Source organism: Parasteatoda tepidariorum, chromosome 6 (genome assembly GCF_982258835.1).
Source record: "Parasteatoda tepidariorum strain Cologne lab strain chromosome 6, Ptep-v5.0, whole genome shotgun sequence".
Taxonomy (NCBI): Eukaryota; Metazoa; Arthropoda; class Arachnida; order Araneae; family Theridiidae; genus Parasteatoda; species Parasteatoda tepidariorum.
In genome coordinates this window covers 1,937,520-1,949,937 of record NC_141760.1, presented here as the reverse complement: position 1 = coordinate 1,949,937, position 12,418 = coordinate 1,937,520, and the positions used below count along the sequence as shown (strand labels likewise).

The window sequence follows — 12,418 nt, the reverse complement described above, 5'->3', positions numbered from 1 at the left end:
TATTTGTTTTCCAGACAAGTCATTGGTGGCATCTCTGGGTCAGTTCCTTGGGGATGGCGTCCTCAGTGTATCGTTATTTATAAGTATGTTCATGACACAGATAGAAGAGTACCAAGACAAGATCTACTCTGAGATTGTGGAGGTCGTTGGACGTGACAGATCCCCAACCATGGAAGACAAAACCAAACTTCCATTCACGAACGCCTACATCTATGAAATCATGCGCACTTCCAAATTCTTCGTACTTTTCCCCAGTCAGCAATGCATCAGTAAGTGACTCTTTAGATACGTTGTTGGCTATTTAACAGAGAAAATTTTATTCAAGGTATTGTTATTATTTTATTTCAGTGAAATTCCATATATTATTATCCAATTCGAGTGATGATGGTAAAGAGTATGTGGTAAGAGTCACTGCTCCCTTAGGAAAATTGGAAAGCCATAGGATATTCCTATGGCATTTTTTTATATGGCAAAATTTTGCCATAGGCAAAACCCCATAGGAATATCCTATGGCATTTTTTTATATGGCAAAATTTTGCCATAGGCAAAATCCCATAGGAATATCCTATGGCATTTTTTTATATGGCAAAATTTTGCCATACGTATATGACAAAAGTGTATGGCAAAATTTTCGCATAGGCAAACCCCCATAGGAATATCCTATGGCATTTTTTTATATGATAAATTTTTGCCATAAAACTAAGATGTGCTACAGCTTATGACGAAATATTTTTCCATAGGCTATGGTACACCTTTGCCATACAGCTATGGCAAAATTTCTCGTTGATATTTCATACATCAAAAAATAGTTACTTACAAGAATCTTTCGCAATGGATATTAAAAATGCAAAACTTAATAATTGTAGAATAAATATATATCCAGAAAGCTTTTTTTTAAAAAATTTCTTTGATAAACTTCTCCTGTTTAACTTGCAGAATCCTTTCTGAATGCTGTTCTTATTCAAATGAATTTTAAATGGTTAGTACTAACCGTTAGAAAATGGGTCCGGCCGACGGAGCGAGTGGGGAAAGTATTGGTTATGTTGATTAGGAACAAAATATATTGAGTACAGGCAACCAATATTTGTTAAAACTGTAAAAAACAAGAAATTAGAAAGTGAGTCTGGAGGTCGGAGCGAGTATAAAAAGCGTTAATTTGATTGATTGGTATCATAATTCATCATCCCATAGGAATATCCTATGGCATTTTTTTATATGGCAAAATTTTGCCATACGTATATGACAAAAGTGTATGGCAAAATTTTCGCATAGGCAAACCCCCATAGGAATATCCTATGGCATTTTTTTATATGATAAATTTTTGCCATAAAACTAAGATGTGCTACAGCTTATGACGAAATATTTTTCCATAGGCTATGGTACACCTTTGCCATACAGCTATGGCAAAATTTCTCGTTGATATTTCATACATAAAAAAATAGTTACTTGCAAGAATCTTTCGCAATGGATATTAAAAATGCAAAACTTAATAATTGTAGAATAAATATATATCCAGAAAGCTTTTTTTTAAAAAATTTCTTTGATAAACTTCTCCTGTTTCACTTGCAGAATCCTTTCTGAATGCTGTTCTTATTCAAATGAATTTTAAATGGTTAGTACTAACCGTTAGAAAATGGGTCCGGCCGACGGAGCGAGTGGGGAAAGTATTGGTTATGTTGATTAGGAACAAAATATATTGAGTACAGGCAACCAATATTTGTTAAAACTGTAAAAAACAAGAAAATAGAAAATGAGTCTGGAGGTCGGAGCGAGTATAAAAAACGTTAATTTGATTGATTGGTATCATAATTAGTTAGATAAGCGTCAGATACTAGAGGAACCTAAAAGAAAGCAAATTTAAATAATGGTCCGATGGTCGGAGCGAGTATGAAATTTTTTTAAATTTTGATATGTGATACTAAGCTAAAAGTTAAACAGACCACTAAAACACTACAATACTATGAAAACTCAAAAGATAAAGAGTGGGGCCGGTGGTCGAAGCGAAATTAGTTTAAAATAGACCAAACGGGACAAAAGCCGAATATGTAACGGTGCTACCAGTGGTGGCATGTGAACAAAATTTTATCTATGAAAAAGTTGTTATTAGACTATGAAAAGCTAAGAATGGAAAACAGGCTAAATTAGTTGATCCCCTACTAGTGAGGGATATAAAACTCAGAATATTTATGTACAGTTGTGTTAAGCACAGTTAGAAAAGAGAACGCAATATAGAAACATTGGTAAATACAAAACATGTTTAAGACATGATTAAAATTGGTAAAATTAATAATTGACATTGACAAATTGACAGTTTGTCAGGGATAGTAAATAAAAATTAATTGGGTATAGGGCATCGCTATGACGAAAAAGTTGTAAACTTAAGGAACGATTAAATTGTTAAAAGCATTTTTGGTAACAGCAGCAGATGATATGGCCAGGGACTGCGTCGTTGATAATATAATTTTCAATTCGAGCAAATAATTTTCAACCAGTGATCCAGCAAATCTAGTTAAGTGATGACCCTAAGCTATGTATAAGTATGTAACAGAACATTGTACAAATATATGTGGATAGTTAAGAAATATTAGTTGTAAGATAGTAAAGCACGGAGACATGATAAAAACAATTTAATGGCAAGCAAAAATTAAACACAAAATAAAAATATAAAGCCCTTACGTATGTAAGATAATGTAAAAAAGCATTGCAAGAACCTAAGTGGAATTAAAATCAAAAACTAATGAGAATGTAAACACTGACTTTGATATTGATATATGACAGCAATAAAATGAAATTATCACCGAACAAGTTTTAATTATTGAAGAAATGATGATCTGGCTTAATCATAAGCACTTAACCGCGTTTTTCATCATGAAGATAGTTTACAAATTGCTATGGGGAATAGAACACCATTAATAATTGAAAAGTCATGTGACTTTTAAAATTTATATAAAATCAGAGGGAGGGGTTAAAATAAAAAGAAAGATGTTGTTTAATCAGAAACAGTTGGGGGAAAGAAATATAAAAAATTTAGATAAAAATATAAACAGCAAGATATTAATTAAAGTGTACAAAGTCAACAAATGGCAAAATTTAACATAGCGAAAACCTATACCCAATCGCGACATATTTTAAAAAGATACAGATAATAAAAGTACCAGACTGCCGGAAATTAAAAACCTAATAAATTCAGAAAAATAATCGCATAGGCGTTTGCAATAAAATGTTTTTGACCAAGAATGAGATTGAAAAAATATTAAAATAAGTCGCCAAAGTTAGCGAAAGATTCCACTTGAAGTGGATGACACGTTAACATGGCGGTCTGATACTCTAAGCCTAAAAGAATGGAACATCGGATTTCAAACACTCAAAAATAGGAAAATTGGCCACCCGGAAGCCGGAAAAGACTCACCAGGAACGCGTTGCGGGATTACATGTTGAATTTAATTAACTTCGGGGTGAAATAATGGATATTTATTTTTTTTAGAAGATGTTTTTGAGGACTCCATAGAAGTTGTTGTTTCGTTGGTGGAGATTTAGATCAGCTTTCCTCTATGATATACTGCCATACAAATCTTTAAGGTTACCATTGGTCTATGGTATACTGCCATACGAATTTCTGTGGTTGCCATAGGCCAATGGTGACGTGCCATACAAATCCTTATGGTTACCATTGGTCTATGGTATACTGCCATACAAATCTTTATGGTAGCCATAGGCTTTTGGGGTTTTGCCATACAAATCTCTATGGTAACCATAGGCGTATGGTATCTTGCCATATAAATTTCTATGGTAGCCATAGGCTTATGGGATTGTGCCATACAAATCTCTATGGTAACCATAGGCGTATGGCATCTTACCATACAAATTTCTATGGTAGCCATAGGTTGCCATAGATTACCATAGGCTTCTCTATGGCAAATTTTCCTAAAGCTGCTTTCCCAGATTACCGAGTTGGGCATAGATAGGAATTGAACTAGGTATAATATAGTGAAGCTTTGACCAAAACCTTCAAATCAGGTGCAAGTTGTTATAGCAATGAAATGGTCAACAACTTTTGCTACATTGGGCTCTCACACCCCCTTAACAGTGTTTTATAGTAATATTTATACGAAGAAAATAGTAACAAAAGTTTTAGTGCCTCAAATTTGAGGCAAAACCTATAATATGAAACTCTATGTATCATTTTTGAGCAAAGAAAATTATCTGAGTTTCAGAATGGACAAATAAAGCAATTAAATTTTATTTTAAATTAACCACCTGTCGAGATTTTTTCACCTAGTTTGAAATTATCTAAATCGGTAAGTAATTCCCAACATTTGCAAGTTTTTATCATCCCATATAATACAGCGCTGGAGTAACTTTTTAAATATCATTAAACTAGATCACAAACTTTTTTTTCCATTTTTGAAAAACTGTTCCTCACATAGGGGTTTTGCACCTTTTTCCAGAGCTGTCGTTGAACACGTTGACTAAAGATCGAGCCCCTGAATTAGACAGGCCGACTTATCATTTATTTTTGGAAAAAAGAGCTAACATAAGCACATAACATAACTGTATTAGTTATGTTATGTGCTTATGTTAGCTTAACATAACGTTAAGCTAACATAAGCTTAACATAACGTTAGCTTGCGAACTTGTTTGCTCCAATATTGCTTGATAGGATTGCTTGATAGAGAGCAATTCAGTAGCGTTCTCAGATAGATTTCCGAGGGACAGCAGGGCACCTAGACAGGTAATACAAGTCCATTACCTCGTGGAGGTCAAACAATGTATAGAAGGGATCATGAACCACGTGGATGCGACTTAGATGTTTTTTCAGGCAATCGTGTCCAGTTATCAGACGAAGCATGGCGACAGATTTCATCCTAGGCCACTGAGGGACATTGAGAATCTGTTTGAGTCATGGTTTATTGGAATTACGATTCTTTAGTTCCTCGTGAAAAGTGGCCCTGAAGATGTTCTTTATGAGACTTTTGATATTATAGAAGGAGAGTCTGGAATTAGATTTCTGTAGGACAGAGGCCCCCTTTTTTGCCAGGAGATTGGCCGCCTCATTTCCCTGGATTCCACAGTGGGCCGGAATCCACTGGAGAGCTACTATCTAGTTGGTCAATATATATATCTCAGCTCTGATAGTATAGGAGCCTTAACTAAAGATACACTAAGCTTGACGTAAAGCCCATGAGTAATTGTGGCAAACTCACAATAATTATGAAAATAGTACATTCTCCTCAAAAATGTATTATTTCATGCAACATTAGAACCTTCAAGAAACAGCTCTAACAGAGTCCTTTAATTGGGCTTGATTTCGAGTCACTTGAGGTATGGTTCTGGAGAACAAGTACAACAAACTCTTGACTAACTCCCAATTTTATACTCACACTAAGAATTTAACTTTTCAAAACAATTCGACTATTGCTATCAATAAAATATAACGCTGACATCACTTTGATTTATTTTACATTTTTCAAATTCAATTAGTAGAGTTGGAAGGAGAGAAGCAAGATTAATTTTTATCTGATATCAAATAATCTCTTCGCGAAACCAATCAAAACATTGTCCTAAAGGAATCGATTCTCTTGTACGTAATAATATTACTAACAGGTTAAAGTTTAACTTAATCCAACCTATTCTAAACTACTAAATTTGATGTTCGATAAAAAAATATTAAAAAAAAAAACGAATCGGGAGCGCAAAACAGTGCCGCGTGAATGCAGCAAGGTCGGGAACCATAATAAGAGTAAAGAAAGCCTCTAATGAGTGAGTCTGAGCACACCTGACCACCATACAATGACCTATTAACTAGCCCCGTTTTAAGACCCTATCATCTAACAGCCTCGGCAGGAATACCACGTTATTTTGACCCCAGTGTGAAGACGTGGGCAGCGCCTGAGCTGCTACTCCTCTCTCTATACTTCTACATGACGATCAACGAGAAGGACTTTCAGGTAGACTTTCCTCAGTGGTAGACGGATCATGGGTTAGAATCCCCTTGTCGCAAGGCTAACCGTGGGAGGTTCTCGTGATCTTATGTAACACCTCTCCATGTAGCGCAAATGCGGGTTAGTTTCATCAAAAAGTCTTCACACGAAGGCAAATTTCTCCCAATACTTGATCCAGGAGTTTCCCTGTCTTCTGGCTTGGATTCAAAATGACAAGGCTACGGATTTGAACATTAGTAGTCGTAAACCCAAAACTTGGGTTGGCTGTTCAACGACGGTTATAAAAATAAAATAAATCCCGTAACTGAAGATATCACTTGATGAATCAAATAATACTGATCAACTATTTTCGACGGATTTAGGATATTTTTTTCTGATTGTGAACAACATTTTATTTTTCAGGAGAGACTGTGATTAGGGGATACAGGATTCCCAAAGGTGCATACACTCTTATGAACATGTGGACCTGCCATAATGATCCAGAGATCTACCCAGAACCCGAGAAGTTCAATCCGTACCGATTCATGTGTGAAGACAAGAGCAAGAGACCCGCACTTCCCGTCACTTTTGGTGTTGGTGAGTGGTTTAATCTGTGTGCAGTAGTTTGCTTTGTAGCGATTTAATCAAAAGAGATGTCAAAGATGGATCTACTTTAGGGACCTTCCACTAATTATATACATGGTTAATGCAAGCGTTTTTGGAATTCAGTCAATTTATGAAAAAGAAACCAATTAACAATTTCGAATCTGCAAATGTTTATGGTGATAAATTCAGGGCTTATTTATCTATGATTTCCATCAAATGCAGCTGTTATGTAAATTCATAATAATCGATTCCTCTCTTTCTGATTTAAATGCATTTCAACAACAATGCATTAATCATTCACTATTATTTAAATGGTGAATCATACGATATTGTTTCAAATGGTGAATCCACTAAATTGAGTGAAACTACTTTTCGTGTTGTTGGCGCATATTGGAGAGTAGATGCTGCTCGCCAGAGCAGGTGGTTCCTCGTCTCATGGTATCGATCATTAACAGAGATCAACTTACTTTGAAGTGGGAGATATTTCAGGGTGGCGTAGCTAATAGACTTCTAGACATCAACTACATCATAGATACTTTTATTTAATCGTCACATTTTTAAGTGAAGTTCATGGAATACAAGATGAAGCATTACCAAGTTCAACACGTGGACTATGTCCTCCCTGTGTGCTCCAGGGAGTATAAATGTAAATTTACTTAAATATCATATTTTAGATAGTAGTAAAATTCTCGAAATAGATGACTTGCTATACGTTAAATTTATGGAGTTAAGAAAGGAATAAACTTAAGATGAATTATAACGGCGTGGAGCACACAGGGGGAGAAAAAAACCAGCTCAAAAATGAAGCAGCTACACTCCTCAAAAATCCACGGGGAATACTGGTCTATCTCCAAAAGATAGCGTCCCCTCCTTAGCGGTTGCAAGAATCTCTAAAGACGAGCTATGAGTCGAGCCCTAGAGATCCTGCAAAGGCAATGAAGAGGGCGCTCCTGTTGGAGACAGCCCAGTATGAAAAGTAAACATTGTGGTGATCCCATGATCACACCACACTATTATTGACAGATTCGTTGTTTTTGTTTTGAGATTATTGGAGTCAAACCTTACTTGAAATTTTTTGATTAAAGAAATCTTGAACTCGATTACAAATTTTAGTTAAATATTGTTATGAGGAAATATTGCCGAAATGATGCTAGTTATTTTTTAATGTAAGAATGCTATAAAATTTTTCCATACGTTGCTGAGACGTACATTAATAAACTTCAAAAACTTTCTGTAAACAAAGTAATTTTGAAAATTAATATGTTAAATCTTATCATGCTTTTATGATAAAACTTGCCTTTATTACTTTAGAGCAATTTTTTTCCGTTCATCATTTGACTTTTTTAAAAATTGTATGGTATTTGTTTACATGGTCTTTAAAAAAGTGGTTGCAAATCTTAAAAAATAAAATGTATTTTAATAAGTTCGCATCCGTCACAACGCTTAAGATTTCAAAATAAAGATATATTGCTAAGACTTCAAACGTTATGAAGTGAAAGCATTTCAATAAATTCGTTCCACTAAAACAAATCTATAAATTTTTAAACCCACAAATTTTTAAATTTTCTAAGGATTGTACGAATCCTAATATAATGTTCCAAAAAAAAACCTTGATTTTTTTCACCGTCACATAATGAGGCCAGCATTATGAAAAAGATGTAACACAATGTACTTTTTTTTAATATCATATAGTTCTGTGACTCTGAATGACCGAAATGGGTGATTGTTGACTTTAACCGGTGAATGTTGACAATCACATAGTAGCTTCGGTAAGTGTCTGAAATATATACTAGGTCTAGTTATATTTCTACTAGAACTATCTCCACTGCCCGGTATGCCCCACATCAATGTTTTTAAGGGTCAGTGCCACTACCCGATGTACATTTGCCTGGTTATGCCCTGCATCAATGTTCTTTAAAGTGAAATGCCACTGCTCAGTATGCATTTAACTGGTACTCTGAGCACTGATGTTTCTCCTAATCTATACTCAACAGCAGATATTAAAATATCGAATAAATGTAATAATATCAACGAATAAATGAATATCCAATCGGATGTAACACATATTTCGGACATTCACCAAATGTGATTGTTGACATTCACCGGTGATATTCATCGACACACTCTTGATTTCGGTCATTCACGGTGACAGTTCCACTCAAACGTATGTATTTGATGTAACATTTTTGAAAAGAAAAATTCCCATCTTTTAGGCAGAAGAACGTGTCTGGGTGAATCTTTTGTGATGGCTCAAACGTTTCTTTTCCTCACCTCCATCCTTCAGAAATTCAGACTCAGTCTCGGGGAAGACTCCAAAACAGAGAGTTATGAGTTTATTGTGACTGGGAAACTGAACATACGAGCCACACCAAGAGAATAACTCTGATGACTGCTTTTTTGGTTACACGCACATTACGCTTACATAAGGCGAATGAAGATTCAAAAGGAATGATGTTCATTTTTTTATTATTTTACTATTTGACCAGGTTGTTGGGAACCTGTACGGATTTGTACTTTTTTTTTAAAACTCATACTGTTTCTAAGAGAAATAGGTTAAATGAACGCAAGAGCAAACCAGAAATTTGACAACAATTTTTTTTAAATTTTAAGTAAAATAGGTTTTCAGTAATATTCAGAGTGCGTGTCTTAAAAAAAAAGTGAAAAGTTAAGCTAATTTATAAGAAATAGTTCATAATGACAGTGATTAAAAATCACCTGTTTCACGTTCAAGTTGACTATTTTTCTATTTTACAAGACAAAATTGGATTTTGTCATGAAAGAATACGAAATTGCTTTGTTGCGCGCTATCGCATTTTTTTTAACATTCTAAAGCAAAATGAAATGTCCATTAGTGTAATGAGAGCTTTTAAGAGATTAAAAATAGCATAGCAAAGGAAAGGATCTCTTGTATTATTATCTGCTTAAAGAAGGGTGGTTATTATGAGCAACCCATTAAATTTTTCCATGTCTTCTATTTCGCCACTTTCAATTTAAATTTCACGCCTTTATTCTCATAGTTTTGATTTCATGTTTATTTATTTTCAATCCAACGTTTCCTGCATATTTTTCTAAAATAGTTGTTTTGTCTCGCTGACAAATAAAACCATCGGCAAAGTTTAACTCTTGTAGTAAAGTTCCATTTTACTCCTCTTACTTTTCTTGGATTGTATTTCCGATTATCGAATTATAATTATGAATAATAGCCTTGTTTAGCACCAGTCTGGATACTAAAGGGCTCAGTTTACTTTAACACTTCGAATCCCTTTTAAGTCCTTTAATGATATTCATATTGAACACTTCGAAAATGTTATATAACTCTAAAATTCAACATGTCTCTATTAATAGAATCTAAAATCAATAAACTTCATGTGTGAATTTTCCGACATTTTTCAATAATATTCTCTAAAGAAAATATTCATTGAATTGTTCCTGCACCCCTTCTGGAACCAGCTTGCTCTGCACGAAAGGTTGTTTTAAGGACTCTTTGTTTCTTACATTTTGGCCGACATAAAGCTGATTCCTCTGTAGTCATCACAAAAGATCTTTACGATCAAGGGCGCCGGCAGGGGGGTGCAAGGAGGTGCACTTGCACCCCTCTGGCTTTTTTTTTTCTAAACAATTAAGCAGGTACAGAAAAACTATTTTGTTATAAAAATTTTTTATTAAAAATATTTTTATTCAAAAACAAGTAATTAAATAATTATTGATACATAACAATTAAAAATTTTTTTAATCAAACAAGAATTGTAATCCTCTTGTTTGCTGTCCAAATCTGTTTATAACTTTTTCAATGAATTCTGAGTCATCTTTGAATCTTTTCTTATGCACATTGAGCATGCACAAATTACTTAATTTCTCGTGAGACATTGTAGACCGATTCCATGTTTTGATGCGTCGCATTGTACTAAAAGTGAGTTCAATAGTGCACGTAGCTGGAGGAGTTAGGCCAATTTTGATAGCCTCCGCTACAGCTGGATAAAACGGTGTGCCCTCAATTACCAAATCGATGTATTCAAGGGATTCATAAGAATTTTCTCTATTCCACCACATTTCGTACCACGTTGTAGCTTCAGTGATGAATTTCGGTAAGAGCAGATCTTTACACATAGTATATATATATATATATAATCTTCTAAAGCTCAATAACAAATCAAACACAACAAATACAAATTCAACACAACAAATACAAATTCAACACAACAAATACAAATCTTAAGCGTGCACAAACACGTTAGTATACGAAACTACTGTTTTATTTTTTTATTTTATTTTATAACCGTCGTTGAACAGCCGACCCAATTTCATGGGTTTACGACTACTTACGTTCAACTCCGTAGCCTTGTAATTTTGAACCAATCCAGAAGACAAGGAAACTCCTGGATCAGTACCCCCAGAGGTATTGATTTGTTGTGGGAACATGGAGGACTTTGAGACTCGACAGATTTAACGTGCATCAGTCACCATTTACTACACGGGGAGTCTTCGGCCGGCGAGGATCGAACCCACGACCTCTTGGATATGGGCCCAGCGCCCTACCGACCAGGCTATCCCGGCCCCCGAAACTACTGTTTGTAGTTATTTGTGTTTCAAAGTCAGTAGCTATGACAGCGCCATCAATAGTTTCTCGTGGCAAAATTTGCAAGTACAAGAAATTCGCACTTTTTTTTTAAATATCTTGTTTCTAAGGGATTCTAAGTAAGATTATATAAGTAATAACAAAACAGTAATAACAGAATATTTGTAAATTTTTTTTTTTTTGGGGGGGGGGTTAGTTTGTTAGAGGGTTGCACCTCCTTTTACATTATTCTGCCGGCGCCCTTGTTTACGATTATTGATTCTCGACACGTGTCCATTACTTTTCCAGAGTAAATTAAATGGAGAATATGTTATTTTACTTGTTCCATTTAATATCCACTTTTAACATCACCACCACGATTTGATGACCACCCTTTATACTTATTCCAGCTTTCAAGACATTCTTGATTTCGATCAACGAAATTTCAGCTGTGGTATCAGATGGAATAATGGTTTTTATCATCTGATATATTTCTTAATCTTGATAGTGTTTTACATGCTGCATTTCATCTTTTTCCAACTTCTCTTTCATAATTTAAGAAATTACTTTATTTGCTTTTTCTAATATTGTTATTGTTTTCTTGAATTTTCTCTCATTTGTCCTCATTTCTTAGCAGCATTTTTTTTTTTTTTTTTTGCTTTATACACAAGTGATCTCTTCCATACTCTGATTGTTTTCTTTTCTCTTTTCAAAATCGTTTCTTCATTCACACAACTGTTTCAAACTAAATTCAGCGAAATTCGTAAGGTGGAGTGTAAATCCAAGAACCGTATTTGCTATTAATAGAAAAATGTGTAAAGATCCATGAAGGAATGAGTATGAAAGCACATGTAGGAAATTTATTACATAACCATTACATTTTATTTATATGGGTAACATTTTAATGTATTTTAACTAAATAAATTTATTTTTGACTGTACATTAAAAGTATTTGTGTAAATAAATAGATTTTCCGTGTGTATAGTATTTTTGTTAATGTGTGCATAATACATTCTTTGATTCATCTTTGTTTGTTTATTACAAGTATCAATTTATAAATTCTATATTTTTATCACAATGGTTTCTGCGGTTGAAACTGCACTACAAAAAATAAATTGAATACAGATAATTCTATTAGATATTATTTTTTACTCTCTTGATTGAAATCAATCGATAAAAAGACTTACAGAATCTAAAAAGTCTTAGAAAAATGACCGCATTTCGAACAAGATTTACTTGTGGTTAATCATATGTTATGTACCGTGAATGACCGAAGTTGACTTCCACCGGTGAATGTCGACAATCACATAAGTAGCTTTGGTGAATGTCCGAAATA

General features: G+C 34.2%; 1 protein-coding gene across 6 annotated transcripts in view; it reads left to right on the top strand.

The window, feature by feature from the left end:
• Nucleotides 1-12,062, top strand: part of LOC107443542 (cytochrome P450 2J1) — a 39,290-nt gene extending 27,228 nt beyond the window's left edge. For 5 of the 6 annotated variants that reach the window (XM_043050086.3, XM_087165299.1, XM_016057472.5 and 2 more), the window contains 3 exons: nt 15-269; nt 6,345-6,518; nt 8,741-12,062. In XM_043050086.3, the coding sequence (XP_042906020.2) occupies nt 15-269; nt 6,345-6,518; nt 8,741-8,907 (596 nt within the window). In that variant the 3' untranslated portion in view covers nt 8,908-12,062. Of the gene's footprint in view, nt 1-14; nt 270-6,344; nt 6,902-7,550 lie in introns of all 6 variants that reach the window. The other variant, XR_015434490.1, reaches the window with a different exon arrangement.
• The last annotated feature ends 356 nt before the right edge of the window (nt 12,063-12,418 follow it).